At 36.3% G+C, this 24,598-nt stretch overlaps 2 protein-coding genes, 1 long non-coding RNA gene and 1 pseudogene across 14 annotated transcripts; 3 read left to right on the forward strand and 1 right to left on the reverse strand.

The window, feature by feature from the left end:
- Positions 1-1,969: 1,969 nt before the first annotated feature.
- LOC113297518 lies at positions 1,970-7,516 on the reverse strand. Of its 4 annotated transcripts, XR_003333515.1 has the most exons (6): positions 6,837-7,516; positions 4,513-4,730; positions 4,181-4,283; positions 3,106-3,278; positions 2,452-2,837; positions 1,970-2,340 (listed from the first exon to the last, which is right to left on the reverse strand). It is a non-coding gene; the product is annotated as an uncharacterized LOC113297518 (long non-coding RNA). The 4 variants fall into 4 exon arrangements; XR_003333516.1 differs by having other exon boundaries at positions 1,970-2,830; XR_003333514.1 differs by having other exon boundaries at positions 1,970-2,837.
- Positions 7,517-7,746: 230 nt separating this feature from the next.
- LOC113297519 lies at positions 7,747-11,118 on the forward strand (annotated as a pseudogene).
- A 4,245-nt stretch (positions 11,119-15,363) lies between these two features.
- LOC113294718 (zinc finger BED domain-containing protein RICESLEEPER 2-like) lies at positions 15,364-16,547 on the forward strand. Its single transcript, XM_026543093.1, has 3 exons — positions 15,364-15,823; positions 15,941-16,303; positions 16,522-16,547. Exons 1-3 carry the CDS (start codon positions 15,364-15,366, stop codon positions 16,545-16,547), a joined length of 849 nt encoding a protein of 282 aa, XP_026398878.1.
- On the forward strand, positions 15,991-21,620 carry LOC113297520 (uncharacterized calcium-binding protein At1g02270-like). Of its 9 annotated transcripts, none has more exons than XM_026546007.1 (13): positions 15,991-16,387; positions 16,522-16,592; positions 17,388-17,450; positions 17,562-17,753; positions 18,018-18,122; positions 18,265-18,370; positions 19,316-19,536; positions 19,652-19,728; positions 19,811-19,925; positions 20,043-20,168; positions 20,276-20,386; positions 20,474-20,581; positions 21,059-21,620. In XM_026546007.1, the coding sequence occupies exons 2-13, from the start codon at positions 16,572-16,574 to the stop codon at positions 21,293-21,295; spliced, it is 1,482 nt and encodes a 493-aa protein (XP_026401792.1). In that variant the 5' UTR covers positions 15,991-16,387; positions 16,522-16,571; the 3' UTR covers positions 21,296-21,620. The 9 variants fall into 9 exon arrangements, with proteins under 9 accessions (XP_026401792.1, XP_026401793.1, XP_026401794.1 ...); XM_026546008.1 differs by having other exon boundaries at positions 17,565-17,753; XM_026546009.1 differs by lacking the exon at positions 15,991-16,387 and having other exon boundaries at positions 16,543-16,968.
- Positions 21,621-24,598: the final 2,978 nt, after the last annotated feature.

Consider the following 24,598-nt stretch of genomic DNA (forward strand, 5'->3'; position numbering starts at 1 on the left):
AATAGATTTATAGTTTACATGGTATTCCTTCTTCCATCGTCTCGGATAGAGATAGTCGTTTTGTGGGGCATTTTTGGCGTACTTTATGGAAGTTGGTCAAGACCAATTTAAATTTTAGCACCGCCTATCACCCTCAAACGGATGGGCAAACCGAAGTGGTAAACCGTTCCCTAGGTAATCTTCTTCGTTGTTTGGTTGAGGAGAATTTGAAGACATGGGATCAAGTTTTATGCAAGGCGGAATTTGCTTACAACCATGCGGTGAACCGGAGTAGTGGTTATTCACCATTCATGGTGGTGTACGGGTTCAATCCAAGAGTACGACTTGACTTGTCTTTAGTACCGGATTTGAAAAGTCCAAATGCTAAGGCAGCAGACTTTGTTTCTCAACTCCACCTTATACATGAAAGCACCCGAAAGCATCTAGAAGCATCATCAAGGAAATACAAGAACAAGGTCGATCAACGACGACGCGTGGTTGAGTTTGAAGTAGGAGATCTTGTTTATGCGGTTCTTACTAAAGAACGCTTTCCCGTGGGTGGGTACAACAAGCTTAAGGCAAGGAAGATTGGACCATTTCCAATTGGAGAAAAGATAAATGATAATGCTTATCGACTCAACTTACCCAAGCTCAATTCGTACGCCCGGCGTCTTTAATGTTAAGCACTTGGTTCCATATTTGGGTGACAATATTATGGATGAAGAGATGGACAATTCGAGGGCGAATCTCACTTAAGGAGGGAAGGATGATGCATAATGGTATTTCATATGTACCATTTATGCCCTATTATTTCGTATTTACTCTTTTACCCACTTCTTTCCCTTATTTCCTATCTTTGTCCTTTTTGTTTACTATTTATTGTTTAAACCCTAGCTCTTCTAGTTTTGAAGTTTTGTTTGTTTAGAAAAGTGGTGTAAGAACCCTAAATCCTTCCTAAGAGAAGAGCCTCCAACACTTTGTTATTTCCAATTTGTAATTGGGTAGAAATTTCAATTTGTAAGAGATGCATCTATTATCTTCTAGTTTCCAATCTTAGAATTGGGTAGAAATCTGAAGATTATTAGAGAAGAACCTCAAATCTTTGTATCTTCCTTGTTCCAAGGATAGAAGAAGCATCATTTGAAGGTTGGTTACTTTAATTTCATGGTGTTTTGTCATAATTTAACATTGTAATTTCAATTATAAGTATTACTTTACATTACCCGCCCACCAAATCAAAAATTCTAAACATGTATCGGAACGGGGTTGGTTTCTGGGCCCGCCCGGCGTATCACGGATGCAAAATCTAGTTTAGCCAATTTGTATTAGGTCCATGAGCCTAAAACCTCTTATTTAGTGGAAGATCCAACAGTCCTAAAATCTCGTCTGCGAACTCCCATCTCTCAGTCTCTCTCGTTCCAGCACGAACGGTGTTCACCACCATCACTGGTACTACTGGACCACCAACTGGGGAGCACAAGCAATCAGTGAAAGGTAATCTCTCTCTCTCTCTAGGGTTGGTAATTGAAACGTTAGTCGGTTGGATTGGAGCAATATTTTGGTGATTAGATATCTACATTCATTTAGGAATAAAGGCTTAAACCCTAGCTGTAATTCACTCTCTTTTTTTCCTGAGCTCCCACCACCGTCCTGAAATTCAGTTCATGAACCCTTAAAAAAATAAGCACAAACTGGTTGGTTGAATTGCAAGTGTTGGTTCATTTTGTATTCGTTAAACCACAATTTTCCATGCCTGGAATATCTCCCTGCAAAGTGGCTAGTAAATTTAGGGAAAAAAACGGTTTAATCCAAAAACAAGTTAAAAAGTACAGATTAGTTCATCCCGAGTTTTACAATTTAGTCCAAAAATTATTTAAAATATGCAAAATACACATATAACCTTCCTGATTTACAATTTAGTCCAAATATTTACAGTTTAGTCCAAAATGACTCATGATGATGTCATCAATTCTAAATAATACAAAAATAATTAGAAAACAATTTATCTTTTAAACCGTTTGTTCGAAATTCGCAACTTTTATATACTCGGAAAGCTCTTTCCGAGAGCTACAAAAAGAACACCTATAGCTATATAATTCTCATTTAAAAAAAATCTTGGTCTACAGTGGTGTACAAACATGTAAGCATCTACAGAAAACACAAGACCACTTTCCTAGTCTACAGTGGTGCAGAAACATCCAGAAATCTTAGCCTACAGTGGTGTACAAACATGTGTTTTATCCTAAGAAAACACAAGACCACTTTCCTTATCAACCAGTGGTCCCAACTGTTTATGGACAAGCTCGTTGAAGCAATTCTGGCCCCATATCATATCATCAGCTAGAAGCATGTCATTCCATCCTACAACGTCGTCAAACAAATGATTTCTGAATAAAAAAGTGAAGTAACAATGTCACACCTACAAACAAGCCCCTTTAAGAAGATGGGGAACAGACTACCCAGAGATATTACCAACTAACTTCTCCATAACAGGATACAAAACAATCCATTCATCAAACTCATATCGACCATGTTCGTTAAAAATCTACAAATGTACAATAATGTATGTATTAGCGATCAACAGGTGTAGACCTATGTGCATATTGAAAATCAACAGGTGTACAATTATGTACACATTCAAAATCCAACCCATAGTATGCAAAATCAGAAAACTTATCTGCCATTGGAGCTCTATTCAGTACACTTTTATCGAAAGAGATGGGAACTCCACTTTCCATATATAAGCTCGGTTTGCTTTGTCCAACCATGATGAAAACAAGTGGTTGCTCTCTTGCATCTCCGAAGCTTTGGCGTCAGCGAGACTTAATTTGTAGATGGCTCTTTCATATTTCTTTTTCCTTGTTGATCATCAAGAACAAAAAAAAAATGTATCTTAAACTTTCTTGGAAATTACGAATAATGATAGTATGTGTTTTGGATTCAAAAACAGCGGTATGGTTTTCATCATTTTTTCTAAATATAGGCAGTTTGCTTCTCAACATTTATATCGACCCAAAAAACTATTGTGTTGGCAATGCTCTAAGTTGCGGTTTAAAAATACTAACCAAAGACTAGAAAATCTCAGACGAGGAAATTTTATTACTATAACAAAATGTAGGGGCGTACCTGATCCGTAACTTTTATTAAGTCAAGACTTTTTTGGTACTGGCTGCTCCTCCTGTCAGAAATTTAAACTTATAGATAGCCCATCCATATGTTGCAGGTGACAATCCAGTGATCTTTGCTTCACATCTTGCTGATTTCGTACTCAGGTGAGTTACGCTAGCCAACCAAAAAATCTGGACATTTGGAGCTTGAACTCAGCATCAACAGTAGCTTAAATTGTAAATGCTGGAAGCAAACCGAAAACTAAACAATGTGCACAGTAAAAATATTCTGGAATTTTGACAACATCATTGATCAGGATAAAAGGAATACATTCATTCAAGTGAAGTACCATGGAAAACTACAAAGAGATGTAATGCAAATTTTGCTTGTAATCATGTTGACAGTAATGACTTGGTCCACATTAACATTACATATTGATATTTAGAGATTTCAGTCCTATATATATATGCTAACGTAACTAATATCATTTATTTCTACCGAAAGCAAATGGAAGCTGATGTAAGGGATGGATATCACAGTCCAACTACGTACACACTTATAAAAAATCCAACACCTGTACACATTAGTGCTTTCCCTCATTATTGTTAATGTACAACTATGTACACCTAACTAATCAACATGTGGACAATTATGTACACCTAAATAACATAACATGTATGTACAACTATGTACACATTCGTGCTTTACCTAATTTCTTAGACTTCAAAAAGAATAACATGTATACAGCTATGTACACCTAAATAATCAATATGTGTACAAGTATGTACACCTGAAAAACAAAATATTACACATTAATAAATTGGTCCGAAGAAGAAAATATAAACAAAAAACAACTAAACTACAGAATTATGCCCAGCTTCAAAAAGAATCAAAACGGTGTACAACTAAAATATAAACAAAAAGATAGCACAATGGTGTACAACTATGTACACGTTAACAATCAACATGTGTACAAGTATATACACATGCTGTCCACATATGTACCCAAAGTAATTATACCAAAATGACCCTATCTTCCATGTCTACTAGATAGATAAAAACAATCATTGGAAAAGGGCATAATTGCACTTACCAGTCATAAGTGCAGCAAAGAATCTTCTTAGGATAAGATTTTGACTGTTTTGGATCACCAATTATTCTTTGAACTGGTGAGCTACTGGACATTACATAATTTCCTGTAGATCACAATTAAAAATTTAAGTAATCCCGGTTGCTTAGGTGTTGCTGGTGTGTACATAATCCAATCGTCAGAAAATATTACAGTTTTCACTAATCCCTAATGTTACATTATCTTTAAATATGATATCTTAGGCATTTTGATCTATCAAACACTATCGCTAGAAAACAATTTTCATGAAATTCCAAAAGCGCAAATGGGTTGGAAGAAGAAACGTGATTACGTACCTTAACCCTCTTTCTGATCATTTCATTTCTCCGCATTACGAACTCATCCAGCACATCAGCAGCGTCATGAGCAGATCTTTAAGCCGCTTTATCCACAATCGCACAGAACTGTCTCTTATTTGCTTCTTCTCAGCATCATCTGTCACCGCTGCATTCATTTCCAAGGTGTTCTGGAGCTTTTTGAGATCATTCTTAACACCCCAAGTAAGATCAATTTCCTAAGCCACAAAAGAAACCAATTTATTTAAGATTGGACCGACATTGTAGATACTTTCTTAACTTGGTACCACCGCAGAATTCCAACCAAATTTAGATGAAAAAATTAGCAGCAACGGAGAAATAGCACAAATGTCAACTCTTTACCAATTCGTTGCCAAAATTCAATAAGTAAAAGAGAATAAAATTTCAGCTAGATAATTTTCTAAGAAATTGAATAATTTTCCAAATTCCTTTCTCTCCGTATTATTATCATCAATTCCGACCAGTACTAGTTGCTTCTGCTCATTCATTTCTTCTCTCTCCCAAACTCAAACTCACACTTACTAACTGACCAGCTAATAGTGCAATTAAAATTTACTTGAGATTATATATACAAAGACCCATTCGTACCAACTATAATGCTACTACAGTTGGTAACATGGGCTATAATGCTAGTGGCACACTTTAGGTCTCTTGAGAACGAATTGTAATGCCAACAATAGAATACAGTAATGTTACTACTCATGCCTAAATTATAATTCATACCCTTAGGTTAATGCTCATACCCATGCTTCTATCCATTGTGGCCCTTGAGCACCATCCAGCGCACAACCATCAATTGAAAGTTGTTTCATAGCACAATCATCCAATAACCAAATTCGATAAGGAGACCACAACATATAACCGGTATACAGGCATATACACCTCGTATAACAAGCACAAAAAAAGGTGCACTTTTATGTGCACTTATATAACTGGTGTACAAGAAAATACAACGGATAATTGTTAGTTTTAGGATTAAGCATAATCGTTGGATTGGGCAGTGAACCCCATAAAAATGACTTGTCTCCGATAGGTTCAGACCTTATAGACTTGTGCCCAGATTGCGATACTAAATTTTACCAAATGCTACTGTAGTATCATTTTAACACGACCCTGCATAAGATTAAAGAGTTCGGCAGGTGTTCACATCCCTAGTTCAGTCCACTGTTTTTATCAATTCAGACCGTGTAAGTCTTACATTTTAAGACATACACAACCGCTTATGTGCTCAATTAATAACTATCCTCAAATAGCAGTATCAAGTTATCAACTTTCTCATAGCCTCATGTCACATATTCTAACCAGTAAAATAAGTCATTTCATGATCTAACACAATACTGCGACTTACTAATAGGCCACTGTTGCAAATCTAATGCCATAAATGCACCAAAGCTTGCTGTCCTAGTTTGGTCCGTCCATAGTTCTGAACGGATGTACTATTTAAAATTCTAAAAGTACATATAAACCCGCCAAACTTCTCTAGCCACATGACTGGCATCAAAGTAAAGTAATACAACAAAATCCACCAGAAAATTCTACCATACTCGACTACGAACAATGTTGTGCGAGCCTAATAAGACGGCGCCTATACAGTTCAACTAAGATGTGAGAGTCCTACTTAACAAACTTGGCAAAATCAAGTAATATTCACAATTTCCAAATATCTAAATATATATAAGTTAAGGATTTTGTTTCACATATTAAGCAGGCTAGAGCACAATCAAAGTACCCATTCATACATATAAATCAACATTTATACATCACTAGATTGGTCTAGCAACGTTTATACATATAAATCCACAAATCTCCTAACCTACAGATTATGGAACAAATGATCAAAAGGGTGTATTTAATTTCCGATCTCACTCCCTAAAATGTCATGCATAAGTTCACTTCATTTTCATAATGTCAACAGTCACCATAGTGCATAATCGAACATTGCACCATAACAAGGTTACTACAAATACATATGCAGGCTATACAGCAGTACAAATATAAACTTCAAGAGCCAGATTATATTTAAAGCCATATTCTAACCTGTAACTGCACCATTGATATCATTATATCTAATTCTCGTAACCTTCTCCTATGTCAGTTTAACATGATACCTAATTTAGCTTCAATTCATCACAATCTCCAAACAGTGAATCTCAGTTCCACAAGGAACCCTTAATTCAACTTTACACAATCATGTTTATTTCAGATCTAGGTAGCACCCATAAATAATCAACCAAATCAATACAATTCCATACAAGCATATAAATCAAATTAGTAAACTCTAAATTCAGATTTCTCTTGATTACCTTTTCTTCCGAGATTGACACAATCACTCGAATTATCACCACCACCATCAGTTCCATGAACCCTAGAATAATCCTAACTCCTCATTCTCTCTGACTTTTTCTTTCTTTCCTCTTTCTCTAATTTAATTTAATTCAATTCTCAAATCATCAAACTCAGTATTTAATTCCTTCTTTATCATCACTAAATCAAATCTTCAATCAATTTCCAAATCCCTAATTCTTCAATTAAATCCATGTTCTTCCATCTATGTATCTTCTCGATTCCTAATTCATCTATCAGCAACAGCACCACGATCTAATTCTTCATCACAACTCTAAGAAATCAAATCATCACCCACTCCATCTAAATTTCAAATCAAGAAACCCTAACTCTGATCCTGTTTCACCTTTTCTCCGGAAACCCTAACCCAAGCAAATCAACAGAACTAACAACACCTTCCTCTATGCATCTAATGCACTATTTGTTTTCATAGTTATCATGAACGTGTTGCAGTTCCTGCATCAGAGAAAAGAATGGAGAATGAAAGAGAATGGAAAGAAGAAAATAAGAGTTTCTCTCTATCGCTCTCGCTCTCTCTCTCTCTCTCTCTGAATCTCTCCGGAAATCTGTACATGCAATGAAATGAATTCAAAACAGTGAAAGGTAATTTTGGTAGAGAAAACATTCGGGAATTTTTGAATCTGTGAGAGTTTGGATTAACGCGTTTAAATTTGGACTAAACTGTTTAAGACGGGTGAATTTTGGACTAGAGAGTACTGGGCTGGATAGGACGGGACTAGAGCGTCCAAAGCCTACTAACTTTCGGACTAAACGTAAATTTCTACGTAAATTTATGATTGCCTACTCTATTTTTGTCGTAAATATAATTTGCTTACTCCAGAATATGTGGAAAAATAAAACTAGGGCTTATCTTTGATGATTTAGTGTTATTTAATAACATGAAATTGGGCTCAGTTATCAAGTTCAAGCTACGGGACTATGGAGCGAGTTTCTCAATTAATCTTTTGAATTGCTCCTATTTTATTAAGGAATTTAGAGTCAACTTCTGAATTGGCCCTAATTTCTAACCACTTGATTTTACTTACATGACATGGTTTAAGCTGAATAGATGCTTGCCTATGTCCAGGGATAAAATCAAAAAATTCCCCCAATTTCAAATGTTCTTTTATAAACTCAACCTAATTTGCGGCATCTTACATATTGCTTTGTTTCAACTTAATATTCATCATTATTAGGTTGAATTTTTGAATCATAATGAACATCATGAATAAATGAAGTTTAAATTCTTTATTTGCTTCGCGATAGTATAAATTCATCATTATCAATGGAGCTTGAGGTCTCTATTCTTCTAATGCTGCTCTAATGAATTCCAGAACTGAACTGTATACTGCCCGGTTCGGGAGAAATGAAAATGGGTGGGAAGAGAAAGAAGGATGAAGGAGAAGCTGCTGCTGAAGAAGAAAGAGAAGTAAAACCGTGTAATAAGAAAAGACAGGTATTACCATCTACAATAAAGAACAAGGACAAGAGGGCCGCTGTTCATTCCCAGCTCAAGCATAAAAAGAAAGTTGAGAAGTGAAAGAAGCAAAAAGATCGTGAAGCTAAGGAAAAGAAAGCTATGGAGCTCGGGGAAGAGGTCATTTTTTAACCCCCCTACCTTTCATTTGTTTTGAATATTTTGTTATGTTTGATGACCTTTTGGTATCTATAAAGGAATTGCTTTAAGTTGGAATTGAGGTGGGTATTAGTTTTCTTCGGCAAAATAGATTTTGGTGTTTGGCTTTGTTACTCATAATTTTTTTGAATTTGCAGCTACCTCCTAGACCAACACCACATACCATTGAAAACAGAAGACAAGGGTGCCTGATGAAATCATTTGTAAGCCCGATGATGAAGAGGTTTGTCTTTTAATCTCCTTTCAAGTCTCCATCTGGAGTGTTGTTGCTCTTTATTTTTATTCAACCCAAAACATAGTCATCGGGATGTTTTCAGTCATTATTTGTAAGTAAATACTGTTGAGCTTTTCTAAGTGATGGTATGTTGCTTCCTTGCAGTTATTTGTTGGGAATGATGTGGATGAGTTCAGTGGGATTCTGAAACGAGAAATCACTCCAAAAATTTTGATCACCACATGTTGTTTCAATTCTACTGTATGTTCTGCGATACTTGCGCAGTTTATCTGGTTAAATGTCATGTCCACAACATGATATTTGATGGATTCTTTTATTTGCAGAGAGGACCAGCTTTCATCTTGGAACTACTGACAGTAATTCCAAATGCTCATTATTTCAAGAGAGGAACCTATGTGCAATATTTTTTAGGTTCCAAATGCTCATCAAAAAGTTTAGTTGATTTTGATGGTTTTGACGTCATTGCTTACTAATCTGTGTGCAATATTTTTTAGGTTACACCTTTCTTTGTTGTGCAGATTGTGGAATATGCAAATAAAAAGGACTTCACATCTATAGTTGTTGTCCACACTAACCGTAGGCAACCAGGTAAGCAAAGCTCTTTGGGTTCCCGTTTATTCCTTGATTGCACTCTTGTTTATTTGTTTTTTTATGTTATATACCTATCTTTGTTATGGTTTCAAGTTTATTACCTGATTCTGATCAGACGTTATTTCATGAATATTTTCAAAAAAAAAAATCACTATAGATGCTCTCCTCATTATTGGCTAACCTGATGGACCAACTGCACATTTTAAACTCTCAAGTCTGGTCTTGTGCAAGGATATTAAGGTATGTCTGTTCACACCCATGCATGCCTGGCTCATTGTTACGCGAGAAAGTTTTAGGATGCAGTGCAGGAAGTTTATTGTGTTTATGCCTGCGTGTCAACTAACATATGATTACACATTGTATGTCCTAATGACTTCTATTTGTTACTGGCAGAATCATGGTAATCCAACTCTTCACATGCCTGAGCTAGTGATGAATAATTTCACGACACGTTTGGGACATCATGTTGGGAGGTAAAATCCTTACCCTTTGAAGTTGGATATTCCCGTATAATATCTTTGTTGTTTAGCTTCTCTTGGATTTAATTCCACGTGTATACTTGTCCCCTAATCTTTTTTCTCTCGACATGTTCTGCATAGGATGATACAATCACTCTTCCCTCAAGATCCTACTTTTAGAGGAAGAAGGGTTCTGACCTTCCACAATCAGCATGATTTCATTTTCTTTTGCCACCATAGGTTTGTCTCTGTACGGGTTATGTTTGCTCTGAGCATAACACATTGCTTCAGGGTACTACTAAATATTAATTAATTTTTGTTCTACATGGTAGCAATATTTCTTTCGGTATGGTGCTAGGTATATTTTTGACCAGAAAAGAAACCAAGCCGCTCGATGGGAAAGGTAAAAATAAAGAAACCAAGGAGAAGAAGCTCGGAAAAGTGATTACTCGCCTGCAGGTCAAAACTTTTACCTTCCTACTACATACCCATCTGAGTTTGGTAACAGTGATAAGCCATATAATTTGCAAGCAGAATACTTGTTTCAAACCTTTTATTGAGCAACTTACAGAGAAAAGAAAAAAGAAAAAAACTTTTATCAACTCAAGTATGATATACATAAATAAGTAAATATTGAAACTGTGGTATAGATGGAAGGAAATTATTTCTCCATCTAAAACACTCCGATACATTAAGAAGGGTGGCAGGATGACTGATTTATAGGTGAAGTTGTCACATGACATGACAGTCTTCGTAAGCATGTTAGCTAAAATATCCTTCCGGAAACGTGCAGGAATGTGGTCCACGTTTCACGCTTAAGTTGATCAGTTTACAACATGGAACATTTGATACCAAAGGAGGGGAATATGAACGGCTTCACAAGGTATTATGTTTCCCCCGGTTGAATTAGAAAGAATTTTCCTCTCCTTTTTTCATTTAATTTGTTTGCTTACCTTGCTTTTGTGTTTTTCTATTGTTAGCCGGAAATGGATACGAGCCGCCGAGGATTTTTCTTGTGAGCTTTCCGGAGATTTTGCAGGAAGAGGCGTCCACAAAAGATTTTTTTTCCTCCCCCTCTCTTCTTTTCCTTAAGTATTTGGTGACAAAGAGTAGCATTTTTGTAGGTATATTCTGAGTGAGCTGAAAGAAACCTTGTTTGTGGACATATCGTAAAACTAATTGGATTTTAATAGGCAATACTGTGATCAACTTATGTAGTGTTTTAACAGTTCCGCATGTTGGTCAATTCTGATCTTTAATGTAAAGGGTTTTATTCTGTATTTTTATAATATAAGTAAGTTGTACGAATAATCTGATCCACATCATCATTCTATCATTATTTTTCTTTTGATAATGATCGGAACAAAATCCTTTGGTGCACGATGCCCCAAATTGACAAGCGAATAGAATCTTAGAGCAACCACGTACACATATTTTTGAAACCACAGTAATAAGCTTATGCCTAACGCCAACTTACAGTGGTTCAAGTAAGAAACAGCTAATCAAGTTGCAAAAGAAGTATATTCTTTCCTCTTTTTTTTGAAGAAAACTAAGAACATATAATCTTTTGTCGAATCAAGAAAAGAAAAGTGATTCGATTAACAATCGCCTAAGGCAACTTGATGGTTATAAGTACAATGAATCTGCAAAGACATAAACATCCCTTCATATAAACTTAGGTGCTCCAGAAGAAACCTCGTAAAACCAAGGCATAGCTACTAATATTAGTTTAGCCAATCAAATTGTACGGTTGGTAATGAGTACCGATACAGTACCAACACCGCAAGCCATGTCTGAAAACTTAACCGGCCAAGAGCTTTCTCAGGTAAATATACAAAGCTAATCCAGACAGAATTAGGAACATAACTCTTTTTTTTCCTTCTGTACTTGTTCTTATCAATGAGGCTGCTATTTGTTTGGGCAAGAATTATATATACTTGGTTGTCAAAAAGAGAAAAAGGCACACTCCCATTGCATATATCGTGTTCATTCATAGGGCTGCACAACGGGTAGGGTGGATAGGATATGGCCTAAACCCGTCACCCTACCCGTTTACTGGCGGTTAAGAAAATCTTTACCCGCCACCCTACCCGCCAAATAATGGATAGGGTAGGATACGATTAAAAAACTGGCGGGTAGGGTAGGGTTGGCGGGTATGGGTAGGGTATGTGCATTCCTAGATAGGGTGGGTAGGATATGGCCTATACCCGCCACCCTACCCGTTTACTGGCGGTTAAGAAAATCTTTACCCGCCACCCTACCCACCAAATAGTGGATAGGGTAGGATACGGTTAAAAAACTGGCGGGTAGGGTAGGGTTGACAGATATGGGTAGGGTATGTGCACCCCTATTCATTCATATAAAATTCCGTGTTGTTGACAGAATTTGTGGCAAACAAGCTCAAATAAAACTCCAATATTATTATCACCGAGTGCATTGGTCCGTATTTGGTACCCAAAATTGGTCCATAAGTGTTTTTTTCGCAAATAAAATTCAGAGAGTGTACTATCAGTGAACTTTTCGACGGCGGTTATGATTGTTGCTTGACCTTCGAAAAAAGCTTATAAAACCGGCCCATTTTCTTTAGATAGTAGACATGGAGAGTGGAGTGGCACATTCGTCAAGATAAGCATAATATATAAAGACAATCAACACCGCCCAATGGCAGAATAAAGAGAATCTCAACCCTTTGCCTAGTGCTGTACACCAACCGCACCGAGACCGCAAACCGCACCGAAACCGCACTAACCACACCGAAACCGCACCGAACCGACGATCCAACGGTTGGTCACGGTTTTCATTTTAATAACCGTTAGATCTACGGTTCGGTGAATGGTTCCACCCATAACCGCACACTAACCGCACCGAACAACCGATTAATAGGGACCGTCGATTAGTTTTTATCCTGATTAATCCTAACCGTCTAGATTAAAGCCTCCACCATATATATTTTGAAACCCTAATCTCTTCGGCATTTTCTCTTCTTCGTTTCTCTTCCTCTCACTCTTCATTTTCTCTTCAGCCTTCACCTCAGTCGCCTCCACCACCAGTAGACAGCAGACCCTGATCTTTTAAACCACCTCCATCAAGAGCACCACCACCTCTATGGCTCTATCTAGTAAGTAAATAGATCTCATGTTCTATTTCTCATTCTCGTTTCGATTGATTTGTTTGTTTTTCAATTTCTAGGGTTTTTTTTTTTAATTATTCTTCTGTTAGGACTTAGGGTTTCTTTTATCGAAATCGTTTGCTTGTTGTTTTGTGTTTATCAATCAATTTCTTTTGTCAAATCTTATTTTTCTGATTACAGTCATGGGTTTTTTATTTTAGGTTTTGGTTGAGTTAAGAGGAGGAACTCAAGGAAGGAGTATGAAAGCTATTATCATTCAGTTTGAGTTAAGGGAAGGAAGGAGTCTGATTATAGGTAACTACTAACTAATTCAATCTTCATTTTGACTTGTTCTGGTTTTGAACTTAGGGTTTGTTGATGTAAAATGTTTTGAAAAAGGTTTGTTGATTAATGAAGTGATTTATGATCTGTGACTGTGTGAAAAAGGGTTTTAATGGGTGTTGAATTAGTCAGGTTTACTCTGAAATTGAAAGAGCAGTTTGGATTTTGCTTTTGTAATTGAGATATTAATGGCATGTGCCTGAAATTGAATGAATAGTTTGGATTTTGGTGGAGATTTATCATGTTTGATGTGATGAAAATCATATCCAAATTATTTTTTCAAATTTTGTTGTATTAATAACTTTGTAGGTGCTAGCCATTTCCAACTTTTGTTGTTTGCTTTTAATTAAAATTGAGTTAGATGGCAGGCAATGTCACTCACATGAAGTGCAGTTTCATTATCAAGTTCATAATCAGAACTAACTTGATTGTTTTAAGAAATATGTGTGCTTGTATTAAGAAGTAAGAACTAACTTGTTTACCTTTGGCAGGGCAATGATTGGATCAAGTTCAGCTTCATTATCAAGCTGCAAGATGGCAAATGCATCTCCCTTTCCATCCACTGCAGCTGGTTCCACTGATGTGACACTATCTATAACACCTCAAGTTGATGCTACTCAAGAAATACAAGCTACACAGCAGGCTACACAGGACCCTGCACCTGAAGTTGTACCGAAGAAGAAGGGGAAAACTAGATCAAAAGTTTGGAATGACTTTATAAGGATCAGCGAAGAAAAAGCACAGTGTAAGCATTGTTAGAAGAAATTGCAAGCACATAGTAGAGGAAATGGAACTTCCAGCATGAAGACACATTTAGGCACATGTCGAGAATCCCAACAAGAAGCTCAAGGGACAAAAGAGTTTGGTGTTTCCACCACCAAGGCCTGGACAGTCATCACAGCTGGTTGCTGTAAGTTATGACAAGGATATGTGTAGAAGAAGATTGACTGAGTTTGTCGTCATAGATGAACTGACATTTAGAATTGTAGAAGGAGAAAGGTTTAGAAGATATAGTGAACAGCTTGAACCTAGATTCAAGGTGCCAAGCAGGATGACCATTTACAGAGATCTTTTAATTATGTACAAAGATGAGAAAGAGAAGTTGAAGAAATACTTCAAGGAAAGTAAACAAAGAGTCTCTCTTACAACTGATACATGGACCTCTCCAAACAACTTCAACTATATGTGTGTGACAGTGCACTTTATTGATATCCATTGGAAACTTCAAAAGCGGATCATCCTGTTTTGCTTGATCAAGGGTCATACTGGAAAGGAGATTGGGAAAATGCTTGAGAAATGTTTGCTGGATTGGGGTCTAGAAGATCTTTTTGGTGTGACTTTGGACAATGTCAGTGCAAATAGTGTCGCAATTGAGTATCTTCAAACCAGTGTCATCAATTGGACAGGAGCAGTAGTGAGAGCTCAATACATGCAGGTATAATTACTTTTCTTAGCTCTATTGCTATGTTTATTCTATACTTCTAGCAGGTTGATAACATATATATTCAATATGAAACTTGAAACTGACTCAATATGAAAACTGATTCTAGTAGGTTGATAGCAGGTTGTTTAAGTTACATTTTAGTGTAGGTTGATCAAGGTACATGAAATGACATGCTTTATGATATTTCTTTGTGCTTGTTACTGATTTTTTGATGATATTTCCTTGTTCCATTCTTATCAGGTAAGGTGTGTTGCGCATGTTCTTGCGCTTGTTGTCAAAGATGTTGTGTTGTTGTATCACAAGTCAGTTGGAAGGATCAGATCAGTTATCAAGTTTGTTACCGGTTCTCCCTCTAGGTTGGCCAAATTCAAAGAATGTGATGCTCTCGAGAAGATTGATTGTAAGAAGATGGTTTTCCTTGATGTGAAGACCAGGTGGAATGCTACGTATCTGATGCTTGAAGCTGCCATTCCATATGAAAACGTATTTAAGAGGTTAGAAAGGGAGGACAAGAGCTTTCGTTCTAAGTATATTTTCAAAGAATCTGAAAGTGAAGCTTTACCTAATACCGATGATGATACTGTTGTAATTGATAATGAAGATTATTATCTTAGTTCATCTAGTGAATCTTAATGTGAGGGAGATGTATCTAGAAAGAAGAATACTAAGAAAATGAACAAGCCCCGTCATCATGCTCCCTACGCTGCAGACTGGTCATATGCTAGGTGTCTTGTTAAGTGTTTAAAAATCTTCTTTGATGTTACTGTTAAGTTCTCGGCTTCAGTTCAAGTTACTTCACATGAATTTCTATGGCAGTTGGCATTGATCCATGAACAGTTGGTTCGTCTTAGAGCTATAGGAAACCGAGATCCTCATATTTCTATGATGGCAGAAATAATGTTTCGGAAGTATAACGCATATTGGGGGGATTATGAAGCTATGAACTCTGTTATGTATTTTGCTAAGTTGCTTGATCCTCGGGAGAAAGAATATGGTTTGAAATTTGATCTGGAATGTTTGTATGAGCAAGATGATTTCAGGGTTACAACTGTTTTGAAGGCTGTGAAACAAGATATGGGAAGACTTTATGATGAGTACACCAGCATGTATTCAAATGCCAATGCAGAGGAAGGTGAAATCATTACTTACTATTGATCATCATTAGTTCATTACTTAATATTGCTTATCTGCTTTTTATCATAAAGATTGTTATCATCATTACTTACTATTGATTGTTTTGATGTTTTAGGTACTGGGTCAACAGCTGCTGCTGGTGTTGATGACATGGTTGTTTCTGTGCAAGAAGAGAACATTGAGGATATGCTTGAATCAAGGAAGAAAAGGCGAAGAATGAATGTTCATAGTACTCATTCAAAGTCAGAACTTGAAAGGTATTTGCTTGATGACTGTGAAGCGTCTACCAGGGAGTTTGATATTCTGGCATGGTGGCAGGCTAATAGTACCAAGTACAAGGTGCTATCACTTATGGCGAAGGATATTTTGGCAATACCAGTGTCTTCTGTTGCATCAGAATCTGCATTCAGTACCGGAAAGCGCATTCTTACCCCATGGAGAAGCTCGCTATCTGCCAGGACAGTTGAAGCACTTCTCTGTACGCAAAGCTGGTTGCAGAAACCTATCTCTCTTGATTTTCTGTGTGACTATGTACCAGATGACAATTCCAACATTGAAGATGGTAATAAAATCTCTTCTCTTTTGACTTGAAATTTGAATGAATGTTATCTTCTTTTATCTGTTAGTTTTTATACCTTTTATCATTAGACTTCATTGAATATATTTGAATATTTCTTCTTTGCATTCTTGTTGCAGACATTTTGGGAAAGGATGAAGATTAAGGGGATGATTGGCTTGAGAGATGGATGGACTGCAATCTTTTACTGGTCTGCTACTTGAGAAATGAAGATCAAATGGATGACTCTTTTTCTTTTACTGGCAACTCTTTATGCTACTTGCTTTTTAACTTTGGTTTCATCAGACTTTTTGGTTAATCTTTAGACTTAAGACTTTGGTCAACTTGTTTATGTACAGGTGCAGGGTATAGGTGAAAACCGAACCGTAACCGAATAGTATTGATGCGGTTAAAAACCGAACCGAATACTAAACAGTTCGGCTGCAGTTTTAATTGTGATAACCGCACCGAACACAGTTAGGTGAACGGTTTTAGCTATAACCGCACCGAACCGTGTGCAGGCCTACCTTTGCCTTTCTTTAATAAAGACGGTAATTAGTAACGAAATCCCTTGATTAATAAAGACGGTAAGATTAAAAGTAGTATTGTGTTTTACATTTTCTCCTTAGACTTTCGGTTTCCCTTTCGGTTTCACGTATCGTCGTCCGTATTCCATCCATCCCAGAAAACAAAAAAGATTTTACACAATAATATTTTTGTAGAATAAAATTTAGAGAGAGAAGGAGCCACACAACGAGTTTGTATTTTGTATTTAAAAACAAACACGAAGACTCAAATCTTTCATTGGGTTATCGTTCTTCTTTCTTACAATCAAACATTATTCTGTTGCTTGTTGTTTGGGTTCATCGTTAAATCCTAAGAAAGAAATTTGATCTTTGTATTTGGAATTGGTTTTATGTTCAAAAACAACAATCTCTTTAATCTGCTCTCTTTGTTTATCTTCTTTGTTCTGTTTCTCTCTTTATCCAATCTTCAACACCAACAGCAACAACTAATTGAAGAACCAGAACCAGAACATTACCCACTTCTTAAACGATACAGTGAAATGGTAAAGTATCAAATTCGGATGGTGTATTTTGGGTATGGGTTTGGTTGAATAGAAATGTGTTTGTGGATTTCATGATGTTTATTGATTGTGATGTTGATATTTGTATAAAAGCAGGTGGTGGATTCAAATTTTGTAAAGATAAATACAAGTGGAGGAATTGACAACAATACCAATAATAACAATAGTAGTAAAGTTAAAGGAAGAATATCAAGGATTGGAACTTATGCATCAATGGCCGACCCTTGTATTTCCTGTACTACATTCAATATTCTAGCACCTATCTACAAAAGACTTGATAAAGAGGTAAACCTTTTCATTTATTTGATGTTATGTGGTTCCTTTTTGACTCTCAATGCATTTTTTGGAAAATTGAATAAGAAATTTTGAAATTTGAAGTGTTTTTAATATGGTTTATGTTAGATTGTAATTTAGAATTTGATGAACATAAAAATTGTTTGAATTCAAGCTGTTTGCTTAAATGTCTGTGTGGGTACTCAAGCTTTTCTTTCTGATTATTGTTTAGACTTTAGAAACTAATGGTTAGTATTGGTTGGTGTTGCATAACAGAATCAAAGCCGCCGAGAAAGCGAATACAGAGCATACTGGTTTAGCAGAAACCGAAGTATATTGGATCTTTTGTTGTGTGATAGATCGTCAATCATATGTCTTCAGGTAAGTTATCAATGCATTTCCATTTGTTTTTGTTAATTTAGTTTTTCTTTGATTTTAACTTATTACAATAACTCTGCCATTCAAGTATATAACCGTGAGTGCAATGATTTTGCTGGTTTAATATGGATTCTTGTCTCAATAGGAATTTTGGGTTGGAAATGAAGAGCTTGTTGAAATGTATGAGAAAAGACTTGGTAATGCAGGCTATACTAGTTTCAAGCTAGCACGCACAAACAACCGAGGAGATGGTATGGTCCCTTTTTTCGGGTTGAACTTTTTCTTGGATCTTCGTTATTACTTACTGCCAAAAAGGATATCAATTATTCGCTTGGAACTTCTATTTTCTATAACAGTGCATCTAATCCTGATCATGAATCACTTTCCCCCCTTTATCTTTTCTTGTTTCACAAATGATTCTTACTCGATAAGTTCGTCTAATTGATTGGCGCTTCACTTATTCCGACTTAATGTCGGTTTCTTTGGTTGGTCTTGATTTTTCTATTGTCCGTCTGGAATACTAGTTTTGTGGCCCCTCACTCAACCATGAGTCGACCAACCCTAATGAAACATAATTTATTGATATAAAGTAATGATTATTTTAACTTTTTTTGTTTAGTATATCGTTGCTTAAGTTTGAGAGAATATTCTTTGTTTTTTCAAACTTGTAAGGGGTATTTTGCACCCATCTCACAAATTTGGGAGCACTCATTCTGTATAGATTACTACTTTATATTAATAATTTTGAAACGACTTACTTATAATATCATTGAAAATGAATATGACGTATGGTGTTGATCAAATTAAGTTCATCTAGGGAAGCTTTGGTGACGAGGGCATAGAAAACAAATAATATGTCCATAGTCAGCTTGGAAATCCTGTTTAAATGTAAGTATAGATGTGTTAAGTCAGAGATGCATTTCGGATTCCTTCATTTAAAATAATTGAGAATATTAAGTCAATCAAATTATAGATCATGCATAAATGAGCATGCTTATCACTACTTGGTCGTACCAATTTTAAAGCATGTCATAAGTTTTCATGCAAACATCAAGGTAAAAAGCTTTCAGTGAAGAACCAAAAGGGTAATAATATATATTGTACTGCCATTAAATTTAACCAGAAACAATTTGTATACTAAACTTAAATATTTTTATGTGTTTTGATTTCTAACAAACTCTTTCTGTTATAAACAGGTTTGCTCACCGCTGTTCATAAGGATTACTTTACAATTTTAGACTATAGAGAATTGCTTTTCAATGATTTCGGAGATCGTGTTGCGCAACTGTTACACGTTGAATCAGTTGTGCCCTTCTCACCCTGTCGGCATAAAAATGTTTTGCAAGAAATTCTCATCGTGAATACCCATCTGTTATTTCCTCATGATTCTAGTCTTTCCATCGTACGGTTACATCAGGTAGAATTATCTGCCGTAAATACGTAATTTTCTATATTTTTATCAGCAAATTTTTATTTGCTTATAGTTGAGACAGAACTAATTTATAAGTATATATTATGTTCTGGTAAAACAGGTTTACAAAATCCTTAAGTATGTAGAATCCTACCAGAAAGAAAACAAGCTTAATCCTATGCCAATGCTACTCTGTGGGTAAGTTTTTGACCCCGTTCTTTATCAAAGATCACGATAATATCAAAAAATCCTTAACTTTATTCTGCGTGCTTTTTCACAGTGACTGGAACGGGAGCAAGCGGGGACACGTCTATAAGTTCCTTAGATCCCAGAGTTTTGTGTCGTCATATGATGCTGCTCATCAGTATACGGACAGCGATGCGGATGCCCACAAGGTTATTACTTACAACTTACTATATAGTTTCGAATAGAAATTTCATCTCTCTCCTTGGAGATTACCTCCAAAGGTTTAAAATAAAATGTTTCTCATGCTATTTAGAGTTTTGTTACAGTGGGTTAGTCACCGAAATCATCGAGGGAATATCTGCGGTGTAGATTTCATATGGCTTCTTAATCCTACTAAGTATCGGAAACCACTAAAAACAAGTTGGGGTGAAGCTGTATTTAGTATAATTAAGGTGAGTTAAACAAATAGTATAGGATGAATTTAATGCCGAAACTATCTCTTCTGAGTGATCACTTGTAGTAAAAATGTTTTCTGATGCTAAGTTTGTTTTGGTTGCAGTACCAACTACGTGAAGCTTCCTTGAACGAAAGTGATGCATTTGCGTTCTTGAAAGCTGATAGTCCTGGTGATTACATTACCTACTCTGCTTTCTGTGAAGCACTGCGTCAGGTATATACCATATTGTATACTATAAGAGATGAAATAAAGTAAATTATGTTAGACAACATAGACCTAATTATATTCCACATGATTCAGCTTGGTTTAACTGGTGACCCTCATACACTGAGTTCTGAAGAGATCGAGGATGTGTGGATTCAAGCGGACGTAGATGGAAATGGTGTTGTTGACTACGGTGAATTTCAGGTAATTGATTTTTATTTTGTCGACTATTTGTCAAGTTTCAGTATCTTGCTTGCTGCGTTGCTCGCTCGATAATGTTTATCACGCCTGAAAATTCAAAAGTTTGTTCCGCTGGTACTTTGTAATTAGGTATTTTCTGATCCCAATCGATAATGAGCTGGTAATCTGTTAAAAGAAAGGGTTTGCACCCACACAACCCCTTTTAGAACACATTTTGGAAGCCAACTCCTCTATCTGAATCGATGATTTGTAATACCACCCTGATCACCCCTGGGTTAAGGAAAATGTCATTAGTTTAGGTTTCTGAGTTAAGGAAAATGTCATTAGTTTAGGTTTCTGATGAAAGAAGTTGCTAGTGGTGTTCTTGATTGCCCTAGGAAGTGGTTTAGTTGGTTTATTACTCCATATAGAAATTTCTGCCTAGTCCAATGGTCTCTGTATTATTGCCTTTTGATTGATATTTTAATTTTGGTATTGCAGCAGCGAATTTGGGATCCAGTATGTTGTTTTGACCAAATAGAGGAAAAGATCGAAGAGAGCACAGGAGAAGGCGTAGAGGAGGAACAAATGTATGGTTTTAACGTGAAGAATGCAGTTCTCTTCCCCCGTGAAGTAGAGAAAGGTCTGTGGCCAGAAAACTACTCTCTTTCAGACCACGCACGACTAACTGTAGTTTTCTCACCGGTAAGCATGCTCACATCGCAACCAATCTGCTAGTAATTATTAAGACCAGGGTGGTAAAAATCCTCACGGCTTCTGTAAACAATACGAATTGATCCAACCAAGAAATTAAGATTTTTTCTTAATGGTTGAGAGATAATTGTATACTTTTTGTTGAAATCATGTAGTGGGTATTGCAAATCCCAGTATTAGGCTGTACCATGAAGTAAAGCTATCTTGTAACTGTGGGTTCCGGTCTGCCTTAACCGATTTTACGTGTTAAAGTTTAAATGAGAAGAGAAAAAGAAAGAACAAAAAAGAGAGAGTTTGAGGTAGTTCCTGGCTAGTGTGAGGCCTATCTCTAAAAAAAAAAAAAAAAAATTGAAGTAAAATGAAAAATCCCTTACTCAAATATTTTACTTAATGGCTAATTTGTTCCTGGTGTTAATTTGGTTGATTAAGAGATGTTTAATTTTGTTAACTTAGAAAAGCAACATCAAAAGACGAAAAAAATGTTGTTTTTTTTTTTTGAAAAAATCAACCCATAATCGGTTGATGTTCATGCACATAAAACCGGTTCATATTACTTACTAAATAGCCCGATTCTGGATTGATGTTTTAAGTCGCGAAAAACACCCATAATCGATGAATATTACTTACTAAATAGCCCGATTGTTAGAATCGGTTTATCGGCTTAACAGCTAAGAAAACACTGACATAATTCGATTCTAGCATAAATAACATACAAAAAATTAGGCATTTCTTTCATACAAGAATCGGGTAACATAGGCATGAACATCGGTCGATTCTGGTTAAATGTTCTTTAACCAGAAAACACATAAAGAATAGATCGGTTGATGTGGGCATGAACATCGATCGATTATCATAAGAATCGGTTAATATGGACATGGACGTCAGCCGATTTTGGTAAGAGTAATGGGCTACAATCGATGACGTTTAATTTGCAAAAAAAAAAAAAAAGATGATGAAATTTCCTTTAAATCGGTCGATGTAGTTAGAATTGATTGATGCTAGTTTAGAAATGACTTGAATAAATTTAAATCTAGAAGGATAAGGCTTAGGATTGAATTTTAACCTGGCTAGTTTGGGGCCTAGTCCAGTTATTTGGGGCCTGTTACTAGATGACAAAAATGGTCATTAGAAATGAATTTTACACAACCCATTATCCGATTATTCTCTTACTACCCATTTTACCCCTGATTAATTAGCGATAATTAATCGTATTAGGTGTTAATTAATTGTGTTAGATGTGAGATCAACTAATGCAAATCGATCTTCAAAACACCAAACAACTGAAAAATTTTGATTTTTTTTTCGAAAACACTACCCATAATTGGTTTACGTACATGCACTTGTAAACCGATTCTGGGTAGTGTTTTTGGTATTCATGTAGGACACCAGGAATCGGTTAATGTTAGAGCATAGCTCGGTCGACCTCGCATGCGTTGCTATTTCAAGCATGTTTGTCAATGTTAGTGATCAAAACTATGAGTCTTGATTTCTAGCCTACACAGCTAAGTCTCGGACTAGGATAGACTAGTGTAGTTGAGCTCAAGGACTTCATGGCGATTCATCATACAACGACGAAGATCTATACAAGGAACCGTGGAGCTTCATCAACAAAAAGGTATGTGGAGACTTGAACTTATCTATCACTCAAAAGTTTATCTATTCTATCTCCTACTTCTTATGAGACAAAAGTCGTATGCTATATAGACTGGATCATACACATTTGACATTTCGAGTTGAGCATTCATTGCTTATCTTTTATCTCGAAATCGTGTGTTGGTAAAGCGTTTTGCTTTGATCAAGTTTATCTTCACTTAGTGACGAAAGCCATGAAAAGTTTCAATCACTTTTAGAATTGATCTGACGTGAATCGGTCTGTACGGCTACATAGCGTCCTCTGAGAATGTCCCAATGATTGAAATGAGAGTTTAAATTACATAACCATGTATTTCTTGAAACCGAAGTTTTCGAACTTTGTTGATCAAGAGAAATCGGGAGGATTGTGGAATTGGCTTGCCAAGTCCGCGAACCCAGTCCGCAGATTCAGTCCGCGGACTGTCGGAAGTTCTCGACCGAGAATTTCTGATGGATTTTCCAAAACTCGTTTGTGTGCTAAGTCCGCGAACTGGCGGAAGTTCTCTTTCCGAGAATTTCTGCTGAGTTTGGAAAACTCAACCGATTAACTTAAGTCCGCGAACTTGTTTGTGAACTTAAGAGGTTATGATCTAAAGATGTGCTCCGAACATGAAACATTAAATTACTAAGGAATGCTTTATGCAAACCGTGGCTATAATGTTCATGAGCCGATTCAATCGAATCGAATCATCTTTGTTTCAATTGTGTCTTGTGTAGTTACATAAGATCTCATAGCAATTGAACAACTCTTTAACTAGTTCATTTGAGTCAATTGAACTAGTTATGGTGAAGAAGAACAAGGTTAATATGAAATGCTCATATGGTTAACCTTTTGGGTTACTATGTTGAACCAACATACACGTACACGTTTGGGCATGGTTTTCACAAACCCAGTAAACGTATATCCCAAATGTGTGTGACAATCTAAGTTTTCGATCTAACAGTTGAGAAATATTAGCTTGAATCTAAATAAGGTTTTCATCTAACGGTGAATAAGGATTGCTTTGTACCTAAGGAAAAACCCTGATTGAAGGCTATATAAAGGAGACATCTAACATTGTGCAAAACTAATCCCCACACGTCTGTGTGATACTAGTGCGCTCGCTAGAGTCGATTCTCCTTTAACCTTTGGTTTTCTTCTCTAAAACCAGGTTGACGACTTAAAGACTTCATTGGGATTGTGAAGCCAGACCGATACTACTTTTATCGTATTTGTGTGATCTGATCTTGCATCTTCTATCGTACGAGTACAATCGATTGATTGGCTTGAGATCGTGAGAGTTCTCCGATAGGCAAGTCAAAGAAGTCACAAACATCTTCGTCTCACTATTTGTGATTCCTCGACAAACCGCCTGTGTAGTCAGGAAGGATTGTAGAGAGGTGATTGATTAATCTAGGCTGTTCTTCGGGAATATAAGGCCGGATTATCAATTGGTTCATGTTCACCTTGATTTTATATCTTAAGACGGAACAAAACCTAGGGTTTATCTGTGGGAGACAGATTTATCCTTTGATAGACATTTTTCTGTGTGAGACAGATCGGTTTATTATCAAGTCTGTGATTTTTGGTTGCAGCAACTCTTGGTTGTGGGTGATATTAGCTAAGGGAATCAAGTGCGTAGTATCCTGCTGGGATCAGAGGCGTAGGAGTACAACTGTACCTTGGATCGGTGGGAGACTGATTGGGGTTCAACT

This window comes from Papaver somniferum, chromosome 7, assembly GCF_003573695.1.
Source record: "Papaver somniferum cultivar HN1 chromosome 7, ASM357369v1, whole genome shotgun sequence".
Classification (NCBI taxonomy): Eukaryota; Viridiplantae; Streptophyta; class Magnoliopsida; order Ranunculales; family Papaveraceae; genus Papaver; species Papaver somniferum.